Source organism: Lipophrys pholis, assembly GCF_963383615.2.
Source record: "Lipophrys pholis genome assembly, chromosome: 5".
Classification (NCBI taxonomy): domain Eukaryota; kingdom Metazoa; phylum Chordata; class Actinopteri; order Blenniiformes; family Blenniidae; genus Lipophrys; species Lipophrys pholis.
Genome location: NC_137628.1, coordinates 27,826,315 through 27,850,400, shown reverse-complemented (window position 1 = coordinate 27,850,400; position 24,086 = coordinate 27,826,315). Strand labels below are relative to the sequence as shown.

The 24,086-nt window shown below is 44.4% G+C and overlaps 2 protein-coding genes across 3 annotated transcripts in view; both read left to right on the top strand.

Moving 5' to 3' along the window:
- LOC308110328 (protein sidekick-1-like) overlaps positions 1–15,906 on the top strand; it is a gene marked incomplete at its 5' end in the record, with an annotated part of 289,129 nt that extends 273,223 nt beyond the window's left edge. The window contains 10 exons of the mRNA XM_080464568.1: positions 1,109–1,224; positions 7,462–7,648; positions 8,215–8,352; positions 8,425–8,586; positions 9,671–9,796; positions 10,227–10,391; positions 10,669–10,806; positions 12,910–13,030; positions 13,111–13,240; positions 14,143–15,906. Of these exons, the coding sequence (XP_080320694.1) occupies positions 1,109–1,224; positions 7,462–7,648; positions 8,215–8,352; positions 8,425–8,586; positions 9,671–9,796; positions 10,227–10,391; positions 10,669–10,806; positions 12,910–13,030; positions 13,111–13,240; positions 14,143–14,448 (1,589 nt within the window). The 3' untranslated portion in view covers positions 14,449–15,906. The remainder of the gene's footprint in view (positions 1–1,108; positions 1,225–7,461; positions 7,649–8,214; positions 8,353–8,424; positions 8,587–9,670; positions 9,797–10,226; positions 10,392–10,668; positions 10,807–12,909; positions 13,031–13,110; positions 13,241–14,142) is intronic.
- Positions 15,907–18,033: 2,127 nt separating this feature from the next.
- LOC308109433 (uncharacterized protein) lies at positions 18,034–23,936 on the top strand. 2 transcript variants are annotated; one of them, XM_080462993.1, is made up of 3 exons: positions 18,034–18,264; positions 18,426–18,505; positions 19,784–23,930. In XM_080462993.1, exon 3 carries the CDS (start codon positions 19,926–19,928, stop codon positions 22,995–22,997), a length of 3,072 nt encoding a protein of 1,023 aa, XP_080319119.1. In that variant the 5' UTR covers positions 18,034–18,264; positions 18,426–18,505; positions 19,784–19,925; the 3' UTR covers positions 22,998–23,930. The 2 variants fall into 2 exon arrangements, with proteins under 2 accessions (XP_080319119.1, XP_080319118.1); XM_080462992.1 differs by lacking the exon at positions 18,426–18,505 and having other exon boundaries at positions 18,045–18,264; positions 19,784–23,936.
- The last annotated feature ends 150 nt before the right edge of the window (positions 23,937–24,086 follow it).

Below are 24,086 nucleotides of genomic sequence, written 5' to 3'. Positions count from 1 at the left end.
CAATAAATTCAAAATAGATCCAGTCGAGCTTGTGGTAGGATGGTTAAACACCCTGAAGTGTTGCAGAGAGCTGTGGAAAACAGCTTTTGGATGGACCTTGAATTGGGCTACTTTTGTCACAAACAACTTTTCATCTTGTCTTTTATCTGCTTTCTTGCCATGGGCTTAAAAATGGGTAGCTAATCTTTTTTTTTTTCTTCTTCTTTTTTTGATTGCCTTATAACAATTTCACTTTTCTGCCTTTTGACCAGCGTTATCTGGGCAGGTTCTCACTACTGCACAGAGCAGCAACACAATGTGGGACCAGTGATGTGGTATATTCTGGATTCACTCCTGCACAGGGGAAGGTGGCGGTGACATGTTGTCCTGCTTGGTGCTCCTGTTCTGTATTCTTGTGTTGTCCTACCATGGCCCCTTGAGTGACATTGGCATGAGAGCTTTGGTTATTGTGTGTCTTCTTATATGTACAGATGCACACACACACACACATGATCTATATGTATGTGCTGCACAAACTCTTTTACTTTGCAGACATGGACCACCTCCTGTTTTTTAGTACTAAAGGGTCAAATCATGGATCCATCTAACTCACTCACTCACAAACACCCAACAATGCAGCCGAAACTAACAAACTAGAAAAATGCAGGTGAACAGATATCCTCTCTACGATACTTGTGCCAGCACATTTCTGCAGCTTCTTTCCAGTTCTCACACTCCCTCCATCCAGCTGCTGCTGCTACATTTATATTCAAGAAGGTTTGCGTGTGTTTGTAGAGTTTAGTAGGCCATACATATCACATGCAGAGGAGTGAGAGGTGAGGATAAGCAAGCGGAGAAGGAAGCGGAGGCAGAAAAGGCTGGAAGGGGATGATGAAATGAGGTGATATGGCCTTTTCTCTCGCCTCAGGTGCACACTACTGAGTGTTCATGCATATGTGTGGTACAGTGGAGTAACAAGGTACTGCCTTAGGCCCATCCTAATTGGAAGGGTAGAGCATATCGCCCCAACTTCCCACTCTAACACACCCAGCTGCACACACACGCACTCACACTCACACTCAAGCTTATACACATACTGACTGTTTTGAAACAATGTCATCTGCTGCAGCTCCTTCCGTGGCCCCTCAGTCCATCACAGTGTCCGCTGTGTCCCCCTCCTCCCTGGAAGTGACCTGGGACATGCCACCCCCCGAGACACAGAATGGACTCATCCAAGGATACAAGGTAACGCACAGTAAAACAAACAAGCATTTACTTGTATGCAGACTCAGAGTTGTAAGGGTACTGCATGAAAGACCATTATAAAAGAAGAAGAAGAAAAGCGCAGACACACTTTAAGTGCGAGTGTTCGGTGTCAGACGGAGACGCACCACTCTGCCTTTCTTTAAAATATATCTCCTCTTGTCTTGGAGGGGTTTCGCTCTGCTGCACCTTCAAGTGTCCTGTAGACACGATCAAGAAAGGGAGAGAATTAAGTTAGAGGAAGAATCTGAATATCCTTTAATGGTTTCAATATCACTCCTCTTGCCTGTCTCTCCCCGTCAACTCCCCTGTCCCACCCCCTCGCTCTTAGTACTTCAAACACAAGGTTATCTGTCCTGCTTTAGACACATTGATTTCTGCCAGAGTAAAGGCAGGAATGGAGAAGAAAGAAGGGAATGTAATATTTGCAGAGTGAAGGAATGAGACGAGAGCGCGATCCCCCTAGAATCCTGATTAGAGGAGAAGATCGAGGGAATATGTTTAAAGTGCCAGAGATGGACGGCCGGGGGGAGGGGGGGACAAGGGAGAGGGGGTTAAAGAGATTAAGATGAGAGGAAGAGAGCAAAGAAAGAATGTTTAATGAATTTATAGGTTCGGACTTGTGTTAACACTCGTACTCTGTTAGATGAATAACACAGACAGCAGGCAGGACTGAAGGTAAACTCCAATGCAAGAGTATTTTTCAACCGGGGAAGTTTACTAAAAATGCCCTGGAGGGCTTGTTAAACACACTGAACATGATTGGTGAGGGGTAACAGGTAATACCCAACTGCGCTGCTTCCATCAGGTACAATTTCTAATATACACTGATTGTGAAAAGCTTAAAAAATAACCCACATAATCAAAAATCTGGAGGCTGATTGTGAACTGAAGATTTCACATTTTATGTCTTTAGATTGCTGAGATCATTTTCCACTCGCAACCTCCATCGCGCAAAAATAGGTCAGTCATTTGTAATGGAAGCTCTGCAGAAACAAACACTAGTCTGGATGTGATGAAGTGTCTCTTCTCGAGCAACATCCATCCTGTTTTGAAGTCTGCTGAGCTTAAATCAACTCCTCCAATAAAGAGCTGGTGAGAAACTCTGTTCTTGATCTTATCAAACAATATCTGGATCATGCTCATGTATGACCATTAATCCTGAGGGTCCCGGGCTCCAACTGGAGACCAGAATAGTGGAGAGTGGATTACTAAATGACCCTCACTTTCAGCTAAGCCATTTTTTCCATTGTCTATTTTCTGAAATGAAATGTTTAAAATTGAAGTACTCCCTCCCTCTTCCTCCTCTCCATGCAGAAGGCAATACACTTTGATTTTAAATTGAGCATATGGATGAGCTGTTCAGTATCTCATTATGGTAAGAGCTGGGAGAAGGGCAGACGTGGTATAATGCTGCCCTCAAGTGCTACTCAGAAGCCTCTACTTCCGAGTTTGGAAGTGGTAAATTTAGCTGGTGGTGCTCTGTAATGTTGTCTGTCAGGAATAATAACAAAATGGATGCTTTTTTTTATCTGCTCTTGGCTGTTGTTTCACTTTGTAAATCGTCCCACACAGACCCAGTTCATGTTGCACAAAGGCATCCACAAATACTGAAACCTTTTTGAAAAGCTAAACGTTATCTTTACGGGGAGAGATCTTTCCTGTTTAGCGCCATGATTTTATTCGGGGCTCAATACAAAACAGGGAATAACTGTGAATGCAAGCACAGGATGAAAACCTTGAACTTTACATGGAACAGGAATTTAAAAGTCCCAACAATCTGGTTGAAACCCTAAACACCTGAAGTCCCGGTGGTCTAAGACCCAAATGACAGTATTTCCAGAAACAGACTCCTTGTTTATACAATGATCGATTGGATTTCTGTACACCATCATTTAGAGCAGTGGTGGGAAACTTTGACCAACATGACGGTCACTGAAAGTTTATCCTCTCTGCCAGAGGGCCAAATTATACGACTACAAGGTTGTATGAGAATTATGGCTACTAACTGAATATTAATAATAAAGATGAATGTGAAGCACTGAATGAAGAATCAGGGATGGATTACCACCGTGCAGGGAAAACTTGTGCCAAGTCAAAGATGCAGATATCATGATCCAGTTCGAGGACTTATGGGCACTAATTGAATGTAAACAATTTACTGAATCTTTCCAAATGAAGCCTGAATTAATCAGAATGGTAAATGGACTTTATGCCTCGTATAACGTCTGTCACATCTAACCACTTATTCACAGTCATTCGCACACCAGTGAGAGACGTTTGCGGTTCAAGAACATTTAGACGCATGTATCCGGGAACATCACAGCCGCATCTCAGGTCCTCACATCACCCCATCAGACTCAAAGAATAAGGACACATATCGATGTGGCACAACAAAAGAAGTTGATCCATTTCAGTAGTTTGGAGATGAAATCGCATAGCGACGGCACAGTGGAAGGTAGAAGATAGAAGATAGAGGGGACCCCCCCGGAGTCTAGACGGCGATGGCGAAGGAGCAGAGTGGGACGTGTCTGATGGAAAGATTGGAACGATCCCCTGAGTGACGTGAAGGCTGAGGTGATGAGGTGGCGTGGGAGGGAGGAGGCTTCAGACAGGCAGAATGACAGAATTAAAATGATGTTTGAAAGAGCGGGGACACTGGACTCATTGGGTCTGGGGGGGGGGGGGGGGGGGGGGGGGGGGGGGGCAAAGATAATTTGAGAGAAACAAGTGGAACAGGTGACTGTCAGGGTGGCAAAGCAGACGTGACAAAGAGAAGAGAGTTTACCAGTGAATATAGGCTTATAGATGAGTGAGACAACCTATGAAACTCATGCTCTGGTTCAATCAAAATACTTTCTATTCATTCCATAATTAATAAAATCAGTGTATTTAACGTCTCATGCATTATTTACAGCCAACATTTCAATGTTGAGGAAACAGGAGCAGCTTAGTGGAGACATCACACGGCTGCCTGACACTGTGGCCAAACCTGTCACATCCAAGAACTATCTGTCACTTTCTCACTTTATATGCATCCTGACGGTCCAACGCTGCACTGCAGAGCGACTGACCCGCAGGAAACTGCCAGTGATTATAAAGGCCACAGTTTTGTGATCAGATTACAAATAAAAAAGAGCAGAGGAACCATGTGCTGAATGATGGGGTGACTGATTGTGGTCGAATGCTGGAGAAAACACTGAAACCGGCTGTGCAGTCGTTCATAATTGGTTCGATTTGGATGTTTTATTTAAAGACAAAACACTTAAGATAAAGAGTAATAAGTTATAGAAGCAATTTCCTCAATTTAAGTCAACATCGCTTTTTAACTAAGTCGACACATTTTTTGCTCTTGACATTCTTCATATATTACGACCAGCTTTGTTGTTCAGGATTACTGGGCAGACTCAAACACACTCCTACCAACAGTATATCTAACCTAGAAACAGCCCAACCTACGAAGGGCTTTAAATTGTGGCAGGAAGCTGGTGTTCCAAGAGGAAACCCATGCATGCAAAGTTAGAACATTCGAAATTCAAAGCACCACATCAGCTCTCAAAGCAAATCTAACTTAAGTGACTTTGTTTTATGTTACGGGTGATGAGATATTTTTAATAGATAAGCATAACAAAGGTTTGTGTATGCAAGCAGTTTTCAGTTTTTTTCTCTTTTGTTGTTATTGGGAAGCAATTCTGTTAAGAATCCGCAGGCAGTCAGCGTGTCAGATAGAAAAACTTTGTCTACAGTTTTGACTGAACAGACTGCTGTGATTTGTACAAGTGAAAATTTAAATTAAGTAGCTGTAGGCCTGACTAATATTACAGAGGATATGTGTGTCCAGTTCTGTTCTAAATAAAAGGAGCATTGATTTATTGCATCAACTGGATTTTGTTATTAGATGAACTGCATGTACTGGTAGTACAACACCTGCAGGTCATGGAGTCTCATCCAAGGAAGACATTCAGTTTTAATTAACACATTCACTTTCTTATTTTAGTTTAACATGTATTGGGAAAACAACCACGCTGTGAAACCTTTGCATCTATTCATGTGTCTTTTTGGGAATAGAAGATAACGCTGACATAAAGGGGGGGGGGGAGTATTTGTAGAGCTATTGCAAATTTTCGTAGTTTTGCTTGTACCTGTATAAACACCCAAGTGTTTGAATACATGTGGAACACCTTCATCAACACTGAAAAGAAAACTACTTGGAAGTGACTGGATCCATTTTTTAAACACACATTAGATAAGTCCATTAATTCCTACTCATTGTATGTGTGTTTAGTTTAAAACAGTGGTGCTGAACTAAAAGTTGAATAGGAATTGAACCATATAGAGGATTAGTTTAGAACAAAGATTGTAAAATTGACATATAATGTCAAATATGTATGTTTGGCTTATAGAAATATACTTATACAGTTTGTGTCATTGAATCTCCTATGAGGAGTTAAGCAACACATTTCTCATGAATATTTTGGTGATGTTAAATAGATACATTGATTTTTTTTTTTCTTACAGTGTAATATTATCAGGTAACCTGAGTTAATTTCGTGTTCTTAACATCAAGTGAAGTATCTCATATGTCTTCATTAGTGGTTAATATCAGGGAACTTAATGGTCCCATAAGTGCTTATCGATTCACACATGAGCGTGTGCAGTCTGCAGTTACATGACTTGGAAAGCAAATGTTGGATCAAGACAACGTGCTAATTTTACATTTAATGCATCATATCATTTAGCTGATGACATGCATGCGACCCAAGGTAAGTACTGTACATTAGTAATAATACACATATACAATCAGGTTACTTTTTTGGATATCACTTTGGATTCAAATGTAAAAGGGAGATCTATATCAGAGTACATAAGTGTTAAACAAATAACTTATCAACACAAAGACTTTCAAAAGACACACTAAAAACTACAAGGACTTAGCAGAAAGCAGGACAGAAAAAGAGAAAATACATTTACAAAAATATGTTAAAGACACAGAAAATATATATAAAGAGACACAAAACAGTAGTGAAGATATGCAAATAAAATAAAATGGATACAAACCCCCAAGAAGTGCCGGAAACGATCACTTAATGGTGAAAAGGTATCTACAAAGTGACGCAATAAAACTAATTAGAAACACAATGAAGAAACATTTTCTGTCTTCAAAAGAAGAAGAATGAATTCACTGTGACCTCCACTGACAACCAATACCTGCTTTTTTTGTAAATCTGGTTATTTATTTTTTTTACGATTGAGGAACTATTCAGTCCCACACTTTCCCTCATCCCGCTGCACTAGAAACCCTCCAGCACTGAAGATGCAGTTTTGTCTTAGGTGTGATGAGGAAGAGAGTTTCCTGCATCTCCCAGTTGTGCGTTGCCACCGCCATCTTTCTTTTTTAATTCAAACTTGATAGAAAATGTTTCTGTGAAGCAGTTTTAATCAGAACAGGGTTTAATGAGTTTGCTTATGATCCATGTAACCGCGGCTCATGAATAATAAGTGCTTGAGAAATTTAACATGTGTTTGGCTTTCAGGCATCTCTGTTCTCTGTAATGATGAAGACTGTGCTGAAGTTGTAAGCCCTAAAAATAGATTAAGATATTTTTCAACACTGATTCTGCAATTAATTTAGTTTATGTCATGATTTATCACTATTACAGTCATGTATTTATTTGATGGATGATACTTTGGCACTCTTTAAGCTCTCTCAACTTGTAAAGTTGAAGAGATATTTATATTTACTCCGACGTGACATTTAACTAAAAAATACTATGATTTAAAAATATTTTTTTTTTTTAAGTCAGTGAACTTTTAATTAAATGTGCATTTTCACAGCTTGTTGTTTTTGGCTTGTCAACATTTTAACATGACAGAAAGAATTTCTGAAGATCATTTCTACTAAATGAAATGTTTATTTGTCTGTAATGTAAAAGTATTTACATCTAGAACAGAGCGCCGCTATCTGTGGCAAGAAATTACATCTACTTTGCCCTTCAGTTAAATTGTCAACACAAAAGCTAATCACGTCATAACCACCTCGTAAAACAGCTGTAAACAGCTTGTTAATTTGAATCCACCAGGTGACTTTATGAGCGATGAAGACGAGGTAAATCCTCCATGAAGCTGGCAGAACTGAATTAAGGGAAGGCAGAGGACAGAAGCTGTTGTCAGGAATCAGAGTCAATGTTGTTGACGGTGTTTGTGTTCGATGTGCTGCAGGTCCACTACTGGGAGCGAGACAAGCAGAACCAGAGTGAGAAGGTGAAGGTGATTTTCGTCCCGCACACCCGCGTGGTCCTCGTGAACCTGACCAGCTACACTCCGTACCTGGTTACACTGACCGCCTTCAACACGGCCGGGGACGGGCCGCCCAGCGACCCTCGCGGAACTCGCACTCAGCAGTCTGGTAAGAAGTGGTGACACTTACTGGAGTTTTCCAGTTTTTCTTTTCAGTCTTCCCTTTTTAAAGGGGTCATATTATGCAAAATTCACTTTTCCAACCGTAATAATCGTCCCCATAGCTGGAATGACACTCCAGAAGTGAAGACAGTCTGTCCTCTCTCTCCCTGGCTTGTTTCAGTTTTTAAAAAGCGTGTTGCTCCAACCAGCCAATCAGAAATCAAACCCTATATAGTGTCATCGGGGGTTTAGCCAATCCCAATCAAGGTAGGCCCTCCCTTTGACTCCTCCCACAATTAGGCAGCTCTGCTCTGGCACATGGCACCACGAGAGGAAGTACTTCCTCCTCTTCCCAAGATGGGCATGTGTGGGCGGAGCCAGTCCAGCTCACACAGACACAGCAGATTCTGAATGCAGCTCCTGTGATCCAATATTCAAATGGAGGAAAATCAAGGAGAAGCTGGATTTGGGGCAACAAACTTTGAATACAATGTTTTTGGACCAACAAGACCATGTGAAAGTGAAAAGCTGGATAATATGACCCCTTTAAAATCTACTTTTATCTGCATGCAGCTCCCAGCCAGCCGGGCTTCCTGTCCTTCTCCGAGGTGACGGGAGGAAGCGTCAACGTGTCCTGGGGGGTGCCGCCGACTCCTAATGGACAGCTGGAAGGCTACCGAGTCACATACCAGCCGACCGCTCCCGTCCAAGGCATGCACACACGCACTCACACTCTCACATTAGTTGATTCATCTGCTGACATTTCACTGAAACTATCTGCAGGCGTGAGCAAAGTGGTGACGGTGGATGTGAAAGGCAGCTGGCAGCGCTGGCTGAAAGTTCGGGACCTGATCAAAGGAGCGACGTACACCTTCAGTGTTCAGGCTCTCACAGTCGGCTACGGGCCTCCTCTCCAGGCAAACGTCACTGCTCAGCCTGTGAAAGGTAGGAAGGACACAACCTTCTGTGTGGTTGTTTGCTTTAAATAACAGATACATAAATGTTCAGTGCATCGTGTTAAAGTGATTGAAACTAAAAGGCTTTTCACATCATCTACCAACCTACTAATCTTATTATCTGATTAGTCACTTGGTCAATGAAAGGCACAGAAATGGCAAAAAAAACCAAAAAAACACCACAAGTCCTTCATTACGCCGGTGTAACGCAGGGAAAACACCGAGAGACATTCACTCACACATACAGACAACTTACTGCTACTAGTCAAACAGCAAGCATGTCTGTTTTGTGTGAGAAAGCCAGAGCACTTATGAAGAACCCACAATGCCCCAAAAGGAATATGCAAACGTTACTAAAGGTTTAAACTGGAAAACCTCCTTGCTATGACGTATCAGTGCTGACCACTGCTTCACTATACTGCCCAAATCCTGATATCGAATTGTCTTTTAAGATATTGAGCAACAATACATAACATTAACATTTCCATGTAGCACTTACCTAAAGTAGAATCAAACTAGTTTTAACTATCAATACTAGTCTCGTGCCTTAACATCTGATAAGACATAATAACCTCCATAATCACGAATCCTTTATTTCATGGTACTCGTGAGCAAGAGTAAGCAGGAGGCAACATCACAGCGGTGCAGCCATGAGAAAAAATCTGCTGACTCTGCAGTCCTTCCAGTCACTCTTCACAGTGCAAACAAAACTCTGGAAAGAGCAGCACAGCTTTGTCTGCTTTGTCTCATGGTGCGGAGTCAGAGTCTCAATGAAGTCACCACAGAGTCCAGCAGGAAGCCTCATTATTCACCAACAAATCCTACGTGTTCCCAAATAATTTACTTTTTGATGGTGAGCACCTGTAAGATAGAGATACAGCCCCTCTCTGGGGGTCTGCTTGAAAAGGTTTAGGCTAAAGCTTGACGATGTATCGGTTCAATTCTTATATTACATGTTTGTGTGGAAAAATCCAAACACAACCCTCCAGTTGTTTGGTCATTTTACATAATGTTAGACTGGTGTTGACGGTGAGAGTTTGTGTTTTTCTGACTGTGTCCCTCTGATGCTGCAGGCTCTCCCGGCTCGCCCATGGAGATGTCCATCTCCAAGACGTCCTCCGCCCTCAACATCCACTGGACCGAGGGAGACGTCGGTGCGGCCCCCGTGACCGGATACGTTGTCGAGGCTCGTCCCTCAGGTCTGCGACCCCGGCTTCACTCGACACGCACTGTTTCCCAGTGTGCACCAAATCTTTTTGTTAATCAACAGAGAGCTTAAACTGAGCCCAGCAACCAGATTGTTATGTGTGCCACTTCCTCCAGATTCATTAAGACCTGCTGTGCAAATCAAGTCAGCCGCAATTTTCTAATAAAGATTACCAGAGGTGTGATACATAAAGAGAGCGCCGGTGGGAAATAGTTTTAACACTCTGCAGGAGAGTGAGCATAGACTGAGGTGTAATTCTCCCTCTGATAATAATAGATATGCTCCTTTTATTAATAGTCACAACAGTAATCACTGTCAGCGTCGCATTATCATCATCTTAAATGTAATCAGGCAGTTTATAATTTTCTTTTTATCGCCTTCTGCCAATGCTCCCCTCTTTTGTTCGCCTGCCCATCAAACAGATGAGGGAGTGTGGGATTCCTTCATCCGGCTCCTCCCTCCCAGCAGCAGGTCTGTGTCAGTGCCGCTGGAGCGCCTCAGGTCGGGGATCAGCTACGAGTTCAGAGTCATCGCGGTTAATCGCTTCGGATACGGCCAGCCGAGTACCCCCTCTGCTGCTCTGGCTGGTAAGTGGCCGCACGCTGCTGGACATGATGCTAATGAACATGCTCACCTTGTTTGACTGGGATCTGACACCCTTATTGGGTTGGACTGGGATTGATGTGTGCTTCTCCTGCCATCTAAAGGCAAACAGCTGCAACTACATTCATCATGCAAGCTCTTGTTTTTTTTTTTTTGCTTTTGCGCTCCAGTCCTCAGTTTGTCATATCGTTGGTTCCTGAGAGTCCAAAGCAAAAGACAGTTTAATTTCCGTCTGACACTTGTCCCTCTCCCGGCCTCCAGCGCTGACCGACCGTCCGTTCTACGAGGAGTGGTGGTTCCTGCTGGTGATGGCTCTGGTGGGACTCATCCTCATCCTGGTCGTGGTCTTCGCGCTGCTCCTGCATGGACACAGCAGCAAGTACAAGGCCTGCAGCACAGGTCTGTGGCTCTGTTATTGGCTTTCCAACACTTCCTCAAATCTCCCGAGACCCCTTCATCTAGCTTCCGCAGATAACACGGATAAATTGAAGAGCATTTGTGCCTCGCTGTGTTTACCCTCTGAAGATTTATCACAGGGTCTTCCAGATTTTGTGATTCTGACAGGCTGAGACGTGTGTGAGCACACTTGTATCGTTGGCAGAGCAGAACTGCCTCCAGCAGTTTTGTTCCTGCAGGACTGTGGTGTGTGTGTGAGGGAGTGTTATTCTTTCACCAGGATGATTCAGGACAAACTGCACCCCGAAGCGTTCCAGGAACAAATGCTCACCCACAAATACCACCAGTCTGCTATTTGTGTTATATTCTGATTGAGATCTTGAGCCGATTGTTTGTGCCAATATAATAAAATTTCGCGCTTTATGGCTATAAAATGCATTGAATTTTAATTACAGGCGGATTTCACCTTTGTAATCCGGGTGTTTTGATTAACACAGGTCTTAGTTAGATGTCTTTTTTTAATTGAGCCTCTGAATATAATGTCCTGGAAGAGAGACACACTCATGTTGAAGTACCGCAGTTAACAAAACTCTATAAATAACGGTAAAGAAAGGCTGTAGCCTTGGATTTTTTTTATTTATTTATACTGCTGCCTGCTGCTGAAATGAGCTCTTTGCTTTTCTCTCACTTCGTAATCTTAGAAATTTGACAAACATGAAAGATCAAAACTGAAGATTTTCAGGCCTGATCGTCCTAAAACAAGTGTTGTTTTTTAGTACTTGAACAAATAATTCTTACTTCCTTTTTTGCTGAGCCAGAGTAAGTAGTGTGTTTGAGTTTCCAAAAGCCGGTAAATGTAATGATCGAATCAGACATTAGACACAGCTCAGCTCGTGTCACAGCAGCACGACAGTAATAGACTATTTAAGCATCCTAATTGAAAGAGACATTATTTATGTTCACATATAACTACTTATTTTCAAGAACCAGTTCAAAGAAACCTCACCATTATTCAAGAAATAGCTTGTAATCCAGTGCCAACGCGACAGATCAGTATTCAGTGCAAATAAAGATCCAGGCTGGTTGCTTAAGTTCTATGGTTTGTAATTGAACTACTAAATCCGCAGTGTGGTTTAATATGAGTGACATTGATCTGAAACTTCACTTTGTTCGCGTAACTGTATTGGAGAGGTAGAGCATCAAAATTAATTTACTTCTTTCCTCAATTAATGGCAGTTATACCTAACAGAAGTTTAGAATTGTGTGTATTTAAGCCTCCACAGGTCAGTCAGAGAGCTGCAAAGCGCTCAGGCTGGAGGGTCGAAGTCTTCCACCGCGATGTTTATCCAAAGTGTAAGAAAAACCTTCGACTCATTGCGGCAAAACACTCTGGTGTGTGTGATGCTTCTCACCCAGTTCCTCGGCAAGGCTTTTCCCCCCCAACTCATCCAGGTTTTTTTTTTGTTTGTTTTTTTTTCCTCTCGGGGCTTCCTGTGATGTGTTCAGCAGCAGGGACTGCAGCGGGCGTTGTTCAGGTTACATTAGGACAGCTGTTAGTGTGAGTCGCCACAGAAACCTTGGCACATCCTTTGGGGCAGTAGAGCGATGAAAGTGTGAGGGAGATGTTGGAGTGTGTGCGTGCATGTGTGTGTGTGTGTGTGTGGGGGGGGGGGGGGGGGGGGTCAGGGTTCACACAGGACGACAGCACAAACACGCGTGAAGACAGAGCCGAAGTCACTGAGCGACTGCAAATTGCATTTTTGGATTTTTTTCCTCAGCTTCTCTGCATGCTCCAAATAGCAAATATATTTCTCTCAATTGAAGTCCTGACATTGTCTCTCCCTATTGTTCTATTTTTCATGGTCACTGGTGGATGAATGATCGAGGTGGTCTGTGTGGTTAATGCCTGATTGTCAAACTCTGCATCCGTCTCTCATTTGCTTCTCATTCTGAGCCCGAAAAGGAAGCCAAACCCACATTAAATGACAGAACTGCACAAACAGAACCATTTCAGTAGCAAACAGCTCGGAGACGACGGCGCCGCTATAAATTTTGAGTATTTATCTGAACCGGCGCCATCTGTCTCCCCTTGTTCTGGTCCTGCAGGGAAGCACGTGTCAATGGCGGAGGAGTCGGTGACGCTGGACAACGGGGGCTTCACCTCTCTGGAGCTCAACAGCAGGACGCTCAACACCAAGAACTCCTTCCTGAAGAAGAACGGGACGAGGTGAGCGCTCCCTTCCTCTCAGAGACTCGCCTCATCCTGAATGACACCAGCACGACTGAAACATCTCTGTCTGTGCGCAGGTCTCCTCCCAGGCCCAGCCCGGGAGTACTGCACTACTCTGATGAGGACATCTGTAACAACTACAACGGCGCCGTGCTCACAGAGAGCACCACGCTGACGGAGAAACCCACTGAGGTCTCTGACTCAGAGGTATCTCTTTCTATCTGTCCGTCCTCCCATCGCTCTGGGGGAGACCCGCGTTGGCTGCTTCTCTTCATATACATTCCTATTTGTTCTCCTCTAACACAGAGAGGAGTCCCTCTATCAGCCCCGGAGGAGGCTTGTTTTGTCCCTGCTAAAGGATAACTGTATGGATAAAGTCAAAGTTTTTAGAAAACTGACTTGATTTAAAAGCAACTTTCACTTTCCTGTTGTCTCTCGACTGTCTTACGTCAATTCTCTGTGTCTTTTAATTATGTTTCTGAGCATTTTAAAAGCTTTAGCATGCTATTTCACTGTGTTTTTTTTTTATTATTATTATTATTCTTAGACTTCACTTGAGGAGCTGTGGAATATTTACAATCGTTAGATGTCGTTCTCTCTCCCTTTATGGGACACTTATGTGATGAAAAAAAATAACCAATGATTTCAACCTCTTTGTGCCAAATTATGCCAAACTCTACATGGCGGACGGGAGAATTTTGATCATTGTGACTAACTGTGACTAACACATTCACCACAGCGACATATGGAAATTATGGCTACTGATTTTTTTTTGTATTGAATTTTTTTTACAGAGCAGTTCCAACTAAAATGAGGTGTGAATGTGGTTATAATGACTCTCTTCCACCCATTACCTGTGAAACCAATTACAGTTTTGTTAATTAGCCAGCAGGCTGTTCGCTCAACAACTCACAGTTCATTTGGAAATCTTAAACCACACGGTGGAAATATGGAAAATGGAAAAATTGTTCCAGCAGTGAGCAACTGGCGGGCAACATGCGGTCGGCTATTGTATTCAATGTTTGTTTGTTTTGTTTTGGTGTCACGCGTTCACTGCAAAATCTTCATTTATTCATTCAATCTCATCCCCGGTGTTTGTTTGCTTCCAGTTGACGGACAGCGACTACGAGGACGAGCAGCCGAAGCACTCCTTCGTCAACCACTACATGAGCGACCCCACCTACTACAACTCCTGGAAGCGGCAGCCCAAAGGCCTCAAAAGCGTCGGCGCGAACTTCAGCTACGAGGAGTGCGCCACCGCCGACACGGAGCCGTACTACCAGACCGTGGTGACGCAGCACAGCACAGGCGGCGCGTACACGCCCACGGGGCAGCCGGCGCACACGCACGTCAACCCCAACACCAACCCACCGGGGTCACGCACCCCCGTGACGGGGTTCTCCTCCTTCGTCTGACTCAAGAGACCAAATCTGCACAAAGTTCTACACACACACGTACACATATGGAAGGGAAGCAAGAGGGGAAGGGGGGGGGAGGGGCGCTGTGTGTTAGAAAGATGGAGCAGCTTCGGAGGAGATGAACCAGCCCTTAGTGCCCCAAAGAACTCAACTCACACTTGTCACTCGACATCTCCCCCTTGTTCACAAAGCCCCCCCCCCCCCCCATCGACAAGTGTGCATCACTCTTTTACTCTGTTACGCCTCTGTGTCACAGTGCTCGCACACAGTCCTCATCCTCCACACACACACACACACAGCGGCACGCCGCCAGATAATCACACGTATTCCAGAGACTCTCCGACGAGAGCGCTGAGTCAGTTCAATGTGGAGCTGACGGACCCTGGAATCGCTGCACAAAGCTTGTCCTCTGTTCTCTCCATTTTACACATAAGTGCACAATTACACACACAGACACACACACACTCGCTCTGTGATGCACCATTTCTGTGTCTCCCACTGGGAGACAGGAACTTCAAGCTTGAGGAGAGTCACTAAAAGGCGGCTCAGATGAGAGCGGCTTTAGTTGACAGACTGGCTCATGTACACAAATGTGGAGCCGTCGGCTCTCAGAGATCACCGCACGGAGGAGGAGGAAAAAAAATAACAATCAATAATCACAATTTTTTTGAACTGGAAGAGGACGGATGGAGAGCGTGGGCAGGGCTTCTTCAGCACTTATGGGCTTCTCAGCGAGTCTTGTCTGGTTTCTGAGAGCCACGTGGGAAAAGAAAAAAAAATAATAATCAGAAAACTGTGTTTTGTTTTTGTTTTTTTACCGTCTACTGCCTGTTTGTCAGTCCTCTTCATCCCGCAGCCTCCCCAAGCCATACTGCTTGCACTGAGCCGAAATCCCCACGCATTTCATCTTCCTCCTTTTTAAGTTTTTATTATTCTTTTTTGTTTTCAGTGCCAGAGTGACGTGTGCACACAATCACACGCGTTGAAGCCCGTTCATCCGTCTGTGTCGTCCAACGCTAAGCAAAGTGTGCCATCGTGTGTGGGTGTTTGTATTTTTCAGATGGATTTTGTACAGGGAAACCCTTTTTACTTGTGTGCTGCTGTATGTAGTTCGGCCAATGTTTGTGTGACGGAGAGCCGGCGAGCGTCAGAAGGAAGGCGTCGCTCAGCGAGGAACTTCCATGGGGGGGGGGGGGGGGGTTCACCCGGGAAGGTCACGCTCCTTCAAACCGAGTGGGATTGAACTTTGAATCACGAAGCCCCGCCGGCCGAGCTCACACACTTCTGTTCGAGTTGCAAAAAAAAGAATAAATAAATAAATCACCTGTAAGTTTTTCGCTCATTTATAATTTAAGGCTTCCTCACGCACCCGGCCGGCCCGCAGCTCCCCTCGCCTCACTCTGTCACGCTTGTTTTCAGCCTCATACCAGTGTGTGAATAAATGGTCATTGTTTAACAGAGCGTCTGCGTGGTGTGTTGCAGTGAACGACGCAGAGAGCGTTTTTCCGCTACACGTGAAGCCAGAGCTCTTACCAGCCGCGCTCGGCCTGTGAACGTACACCTCTGAATAACGCTGGAGGAGCCCAGTGCCGGCAGGAGGATGAATTATTAAACTCTGATGTAAGAGTTCATTTAGCAGTGACAAAGTGCATTTATTACACTCTGTAATCTCCATGCGGTGCCGGAAGAAGACAGACTACTTAAGTTCAGATACCAGCATGTGCTGCGAAGTCCTGGAGCAAACACAGAAGTAAAGGTACTCACAGCATTTAAATGGATTCAGAATGCACTGGTTTGTAAATCACAGAATTTATTCCCACTTGAAGAGAAACAACCAGATCTTGAAAAATTTTTAACCATTTGATGGAAGATATTTAGGTGTTTGATTTTGATGTTTGTAACACATCTTCGAAAAGTTGGGACATGTTTACCACTCGCTGTAGCATTCGCTCTTCTTTTAACAGCTGGATGGAGACATCTGGAAATGAGGAGGCCAGTTTGGGGAGAAAATGTTGTCCCAACAGGTTTCTACTGGATGTTTTTGTTCGATGATGCTTTGATTAAAAGAGAAGGCTAAAGGGGTTCCTCTACTGTTGGGATGCAGTTTGTGGTTTATTACTGTCTTACTGAAAATATTCTCCCAGAGAAAGACACTGGATGGGAGCAAATGTTGCTCATATCTTAATGTCCTTCTCCACTTTTCCAGACGTGGAGCCACGTTCGCCATCGTAATGCCACATCGTCAGAGGTGCAGATTAATGGTTTCTCTCATTGAATCTCTTTTCCTCTTTGCCTCAGACCATTGAAGCATTTTGCTCAGAAATGATGGTGCCGTTTCTGGATTTCGTTCAATTTTGCTCCTTCTTTGCTTGTTACAGCTTTAACTAATGGGTGTTGATTTCATTGCCAATTGTGTTCACGGACAGTGGTTTCCCTCCATGCACTGATATAAAGTGTGCAGATTCATGATCTGTTCTTAAGGCAGAGTCCGCTTAATTCCTGCAGATTTTGAGCATCATGTTTTGATCTTTTGGCCTGGTCCCTGACACACAAAGACTTCTCCCAACTCTCTGAATCATTAGATTAGATTAGACACTGTAGATTGAGTCAGACTCTTCACAGTTTTACCCCGAAGAACATTTCCAATAATTAGTAACTTCTGCATATCTGAGAGACTGTGCCTCTCGGTTTACACCCCATCATGTTGTTTAATTAACTGAGAAGCTTAGAGGTTTTTTTTTGGGGGGGGGGGCATTTGATTTGAGCCAATTACTTTTCCTGCCTTATCCCTTTTTCTAGATGTGTGGCTGCCATCAAATTCGAAATTAGCCAATTTTTCCATGAAATGATTGATTAAAAGTCTCAATTTCTACATCTGATGATTTGTGTCCTGTTGTGAATAAAAATAAGGGTTAATGAAAATTGGAATCGAGTAATTGCATTCTGTTTCATTTACAGTACCTTCAACTCAGTGCAACAACCAGAATAAAGCCCTTTATGACTGATGTTATTGGATCATAATGTAAAGATATCAATCAAACATTGCAGGGACCAGAAAGAAAAAAATTACTTTAAGAGCTGAAATCACAGAGATGATCATGATCACACATTGTCACTGTCAGATTTTAATTCACTGTGAATTTACGCCATATGTTTGCAGTGTTTTTAAAATATTCTAGCAACTGTTTTCAGTCTGCTGCTTTGTTCATAACTAAAACAGTACATACAGATTAGTCTGACTTGTGTCATTACTGCACGTGATTAATTTTTTTTTCAATCCCAAAAGAGGACACATCTTTTGGTCTTTTGTTGATGGTGCATTTCTTAATACAAAAATGCACATTGACAGAGAAACACATTTTATTGGGCAAGATGGAACCGTAGTTAGCACTGTACCTCACAGCAAGAAGGTCCAGGCTCAAACACTGGCATTTGTGTGGAGTTTGCCTGTTCTTCCCTGCACAGGGTGAAGCGATAAAGATGGATAGAATGATGGAGTGCTGGGGGTTTATTAGTTGCCTGCATTGCGCCTCCCGTCCAGCAGGGGGCGCGAAGCGTCTGAGACGGAGCGATAAACCCAACGAGATTTCTGTGGTTGCGGTGTCCGGAAGGAGGACGGCAGACATGGCGGACGAGTTTTCGGCTTCACTCTGCGTGTTGGAGACCACCTTTACGGTGTGATAACCCTCTGTGGGGAGTGATTTAGTGGAGGGGCTACATGCGGACACGCTGCCTGCGGAAGCTCGGAGCTGAGGCCCCGGCTACCGTCTCGTTGGGCCCGCTCGGTGGGGACTTGACAGACGGTTTGTTTTGGTGAGTTTTCGGCTCCTCCCTCCTTGTTGATGCCCCTCTTCCTTGGTGATACCCACTCTCCTCGTTTATACCCACCACTCCTTATTAATGCCCACCACTCCTCGTTAATGCCCCTTATTCTGCTCTGGAGCGGGTTTTTTTTTGTTTTGTTTTTGTTGCAGCCGGAGCTGTGACACCCTGCCGGTGTTTCGGGTTAACTGGCTTCCCTGTTAACTGGTGACTGACTTCCTCCAGCTGCAAGGTCTTCATTGTTATTTTCATGCTCCCACATGTAAACTAAATGTGTTACTCATCACCAGTACGTAATAAGTTTACAGAATAAGATAATAAAATGCCCATCAACCTTAACAATAGGTGGCATGTAATGTTCTGCAAGATGAAGCATAGTGACCTCAACAGTGTTTGTCACACCTGACTGTACCACATCTTTGAAAGCCTTTGTAAGTGTAACCCTCTGATGCACGAATTATTAAAGTCTTGATCAACATTTTTATCTGAAGTGTTTTTATTCTTCTCAGGACATGGACTTTTTTTTTTTTTTTCCCAAAATATGAATTTTTTTCTTTTAAGATCAAGAAACGTCCTCTCCAGTGGACTACATGAGCATTCAACATAAAACATTGTGAACTTACAGCAAAAAAAATTATAACTTTTGTATTGTAAATATACAAAAACCTGTATTTTTATGCTGAGAAAAACATTTAAACAATGCATAGGCGTACAATATTTAGGCCTGAAAAAGAAACCAATGACTTTCATTCCTTCTTGCACCTAAATGGTTCAAACCATCTTCTACAGGAGAACCGTTGCGAGTCTCCACAGTTCTTTCAGGATGCATGACTGGCATTGCTATGCACTTATACTAGCATGTTGCTTTCTGTTACAAACACTGACATTGTAGTCTCTGTGTCGGCGGCATGAAAGTTTGGTTCAGCATCAGTTTGGCCTCCGCTACATAGAGATGAGTGTTCAATATGGCCTAATTTAATAAACTTTACAGCACAGGAAAAAAAATAAATCTGCAAAACAGGAATGTTATTTGAAGGTTGAGAGTTGACAGCAAATACTGATTTGTAATTTTTGTAATTGGTTCATTCAACTTTTCCACTGTATTATCCCTAAAACAAAATTGGGAATTCTCACTTGAGAGATTATTTTTGTGTGACTATGGGGAACTGCTCAGCGGGGTGAACGGATTGGCCCCTGGATCTCTCACCTCGCATGTTCAGCCCCTGTTCTTCCCCACTGTGCCGCCCCTCCTCTGCTGGTTTTTCTCAGCTTTTCTGCCCATTTTATTCATAAATGAGTAGTGAGAGAACTTTGGAGCAGTCCAGGTGATGTGGGGTTTTTTTTGTTGTTGTTTTTTACTTTCATAAGGCAAAGAAAGGCGACTTTATTTATGCAGCACATGTCAGTGACGATGAAATTGAAAGTGTTTGACTTGGGACCTCCATCTGAATTAATATATCACTTGAACAGTTTAAACTGAGCCTTCATACCTGTCATTTGTTTTTCCTAGATGGACGCTTCACACAAGAAACACCAAGACCCAGGATAAAGACAAAGGAGACGGACATCCTGTGTTAAATTCTAATTAAATAATTAAATCACCGAATAATTATAAGTTAAATTATTCTGGAAAGTCAGAAGTAAAGCTAACGATGAGTGAAGTGATTATAGACGTTGATCAGGAGGTGATGAAACAGGACCTCTCCTTGGAGCATCTTCCCGAGCCAGTGCTGACGATCCTCTCCCCGCCGCCGCCTTTCTTACCTGCAGTAGGCGTCCCAACCATGGTGTGGCCTCGATGGCTCAAAGCCTTTGAAAACTACATGAAAGCACTTGATGAAAAAGAACTGGTCGAGTCCAGCAAATGTAAACTTTTGCAAAACTGCCTTGGCCCAGAAGGAGAGCGTATCTTCACAACGCTGATACAGGAGGAGTCCACGTATGCAGCGGTCGTCTCTGCGCTGACGGCGTTCTTCAACTCTGATCACGCCTCTCAAATACACCGCCTGAAATTCCACCAAAGAGCACAGATGCCCGAAGAGTCAGTGGAAGAGTTTGTCTGTGCGTTAGTTGAACTGCTGAGGCCGTGTTGCAAAGGAAACCTCCAGGAAAAACTTATTGTGGATCAGCTGATCAGCAAAACAAACTACCCGCAACTCAGAAAAAGGTTGCTGCTGGAGGGGAGGGAGACTCTGACGTTGAGCGCGGCTTTGGACATCGGCAAAGAGGTGGAGTCTGATTTAAGTCAGTCCCAGTTGTTTGAGATTCACGAGATCAGTGTGGACATTGGAGATGAGTTGGAGCCTCCGGTGAAAAGACGAAGGGGGAGGCCTCGGCGCGGTGAGGAGAAGCCCAAAACAAACTCACACTTGAACAAAGCTCCAATAAGACGTCTCAGACGCAAAGATAACTACTACTATCGTGGTGATATGGAACCGAACAGTGGCAATGAAGACCCCAAGGCTGGTGACACTCAGCATCCAGGTGATGAGGATGTTGGAGCTTCATCGTCATCACTGACAGTGAAAGAAGACAATGAAGAAGAAGAAGATGATGATGCCATTGTTGACAATGAAGACGACGATGACTTTTCCCCCAGTTCAACAAAACACAGAGGCCCCCGGTGTCCAATCTGCATTGACAGGCGCTTCAGAGACGCAAACAAGCTCGCCAGGCACATGAGGACGCACACGAAAGAGAAACCATACAGCTGTCCCATCTGCGCTCTGACCTTCAGCCAGTCCTACCACATGGCTCGGCACCTGAAGAAACAACATGAGACGAGCGAACATGTCTGCACCACCTGCGGGGAAAGCTTTGAGAGTTCTGCAGATCTGCAGACTCACAAGTTCACGCACAAGTCGCAGGTTCTGCTGTGTCCACATTGTCATAAAAAGTTCACCAACAGAGACGTGTTCTCCTGTCACGTTGCACTGCACAGCAAGACCCAGTGCAGCCAAACACTAGAGCCTGGTGTTCAATTAAGTGAAAAAACTAAAGTGAAAACTGAAGAAATCTCAGATGCAGGTGAGGTGGCAAACTCTGATACTAGTGATCTGGAGGGTAAAGAGGTTGAAGGTGATGCTGCGTCATCAAAGAACGACTCCGGAGATAAACCTGTGGATGAAGGTCAAAAGAAAGCGAAAGGAGCCTCGAAGGCTAAAAAAGGTCATTTTTGTCCCATCTGTGTCGGCAGGCGCTTCAGAGGACCAAACAAACTGGCCAGACACATGAGGAAGCACACAAAGGAGAAACCCTTCAGCTGCCCGGTCTGCGCGCTGACCTTCAGCCAGTCGTACCACATGACCCGACACGTCAGGAAACAGCATGGCCTCGGCCAGTACATCTGCTCCAAGTGTGGGGAAGGTTTCGGCAGCTGGCTGGAGCTGAAAACCCACAGGAGGACTCACACCATTGAAGGCCTCACGTGCCTGGCATGTGACAAACAATTCAAGGAGAAGTCTGCCCTCGTAAGTCATCTTAAGGTCCACAAGAAGGTGGAGTCAAGCCCCCGAAGCCTCGTTTGTGGCGATTGTGGAAAGGTGTTTGGTCGAATGTATCATCTGAAAAGACATATAGTGACCCATCGCAAAGCGAGTAACGGCGAGTGTAACACATGCCCCGATTGCCACAGGAACTTTGCCTTTCCTGAAGACCTCAACAAGCACCTGGAGATCCACGTCAAGGAAAACAAGGGAACTTGCTCTAAATGCAACAAAGACTTCGGCAGCCTTCAGGAGCTGCAGGCGCACATGGAGGTTCATCAGAAGTCGTACAGCTGCAGCATCTGTGAGAAGAAATTCAAGGTGGAGTACGCGCTGAAGAAGCACGAGCAGGGCCACCAGAACGAGCAGTATTACTGTTCGCTGTGCGACAAACGCTTCCTCAAGCTGTCTCACTACAAGAGGCACGTGATGGTCCACGGCAGGCGGGAGTCCAGGTGTCCACACTGTGACAGCGTCTTCCTGCAGTTAACCGCTCTGAAGTACCACCTGCGGACTCATACTGAAGAAAGGCCTCACCAGTGCAGCTGCTGCATAGAAACCTTCGAGTCGAAGGACGAACTTGAGCAGCATTGCCTCAGACACAGGAAGTTCAAGAAGGAGAGGCCATACTCCTGCACGCGCTGCGACAGCGCCTTCTCCACCTTGGTGGAGCTGACAGCGCACATGGTCTCGCACGAGGGAGAGCAGCCGGTGACGTGCCCCGTCTGCGGCCGGACGTTCCTCAACAAGAACAAGCTCGAGAAGCACTTGACCATCCACACGGGGGAGAGGCCACACCTCTGCTCCATCTGCGGCAACGGCTTCCCATCCGCCGCGAGCCTCAAGCTGCACGTCCACATCCACACCGGAGAGAAGCCCTTCCAGTGCTCGCAGTGCAGCAAGAGCTTCAGGTCCACCAGTGGCCTGCGCCTGCACAGCAGGCAGCACATGGAGGCGCCGCCCAGCTACGAGTGTCCCGAGTGCGGCAGGACTTACGGCCGCATGACGGAGCTGAAGATGCACCAGCGCTACCACACCGGAGACAAACCGCACGTGTGCACCTGCTGCAGCAAACGCTTCATCAGCAAAGACAAACTGAACGTCCACATGAGGATCCACACGGGGGAGAGACCGTACTCCTGCCCACACTGTGGACAGACATTCACTCAGACCGGCGACAGGAACAGACACGTCAGTAAACACCACCAGGTCACACAGGACCAAGAGAAGCTCGGTTGATTGTTACAGTGGTTTCACATGTTTTTTTTTTAGAGATTACACTTATAAAGACCCGAGTTTACATTCAGATTCACCAATCCTGGCAGGCATAAATAGTGAGATGAAGGATTGGGGTGTTTTCAGTCAAATAAAAAATGGATTGACCTTTTTAACGATGCACATGAAAACGTACGAGTCGGTCAATATTTCAGGTTTTACTGTTTAGTACTTCGCTTCAAGACACGTTGACTTTACGTCCAAAGCCTTGTACTTCAGTAAAAAAAACTTTGTATATGATTTAAAAAAAAAAAATTGCACTAGTCTGAGTGAGGGACAGACAGACAATTAAACCGCAGCACAAATCTTATGTCTTGTGCAGCTGCAGCAACAAAGATTTTAAATTTTACAAATTGTGAGCAGAATAGTAGAATTTAAAGGCACTTTGATTTGGGGCCTAAAGCTCCACAATGGAAGTATTGACTGGGTTACACGGTGCGTTGAACTGGAGTGGAGTGGATTTGATTCACAGGCCAAATTATGAAACCAGAAACGCATTACTTGAAAATTAATTTCTCTTTGTAGAAATAACCTGTTGCCGTCTCCAGTTTGTCTCCTCGCTGCTGGTTTCTTACTGCATGACTGCTTCGTCCCGCTGGCGTCTGTGCCTGATGTGTCCTTGTGAAGCATTCTGGTGACAAGGTGTCACACTTGTGAGCAGCGTGTGCAGCTTCAGCCTTTTCATAGACCCGATTCCTGTAACAACGTGCCGTTACAGATGGACAGAAAAGAGCAGATTTCAGCTCTTTCAGTTTTAGCCCACCTCCCTGTTGACATGTTGTCATGACAGTTTCTTTCTGCTTTTCCATCATCCTTCTGTTGAGGTGTCTCTGTACGAAAGCATTTTTGTAATCATGTTTAGAAAAGTGCCATAAAAATAAAACACGTATTCACTCTACTAGTACATGTGTTGTGAACATGTCAAATAAGGAGTCAATCAGCTGTCAGTGGAGTTAGATGAATGAGTGCACCTCTTTTCTATCGATTCATTGGTTAATCTGGAAGCATTTTCATCTTCATTTTATGGGGTCAACTTTTTCTTTCAATGTCTTG

Bases quoted from the DNA above. Each gene is read 5' to 3' on its own strand.
- LOC308109433 (XM_080462992.1), top strand. From the start codon at position 19,926: ATGAGTGAAGTGATTATAGACGTTGATCAGGAGGTGATGAAACAGGAC.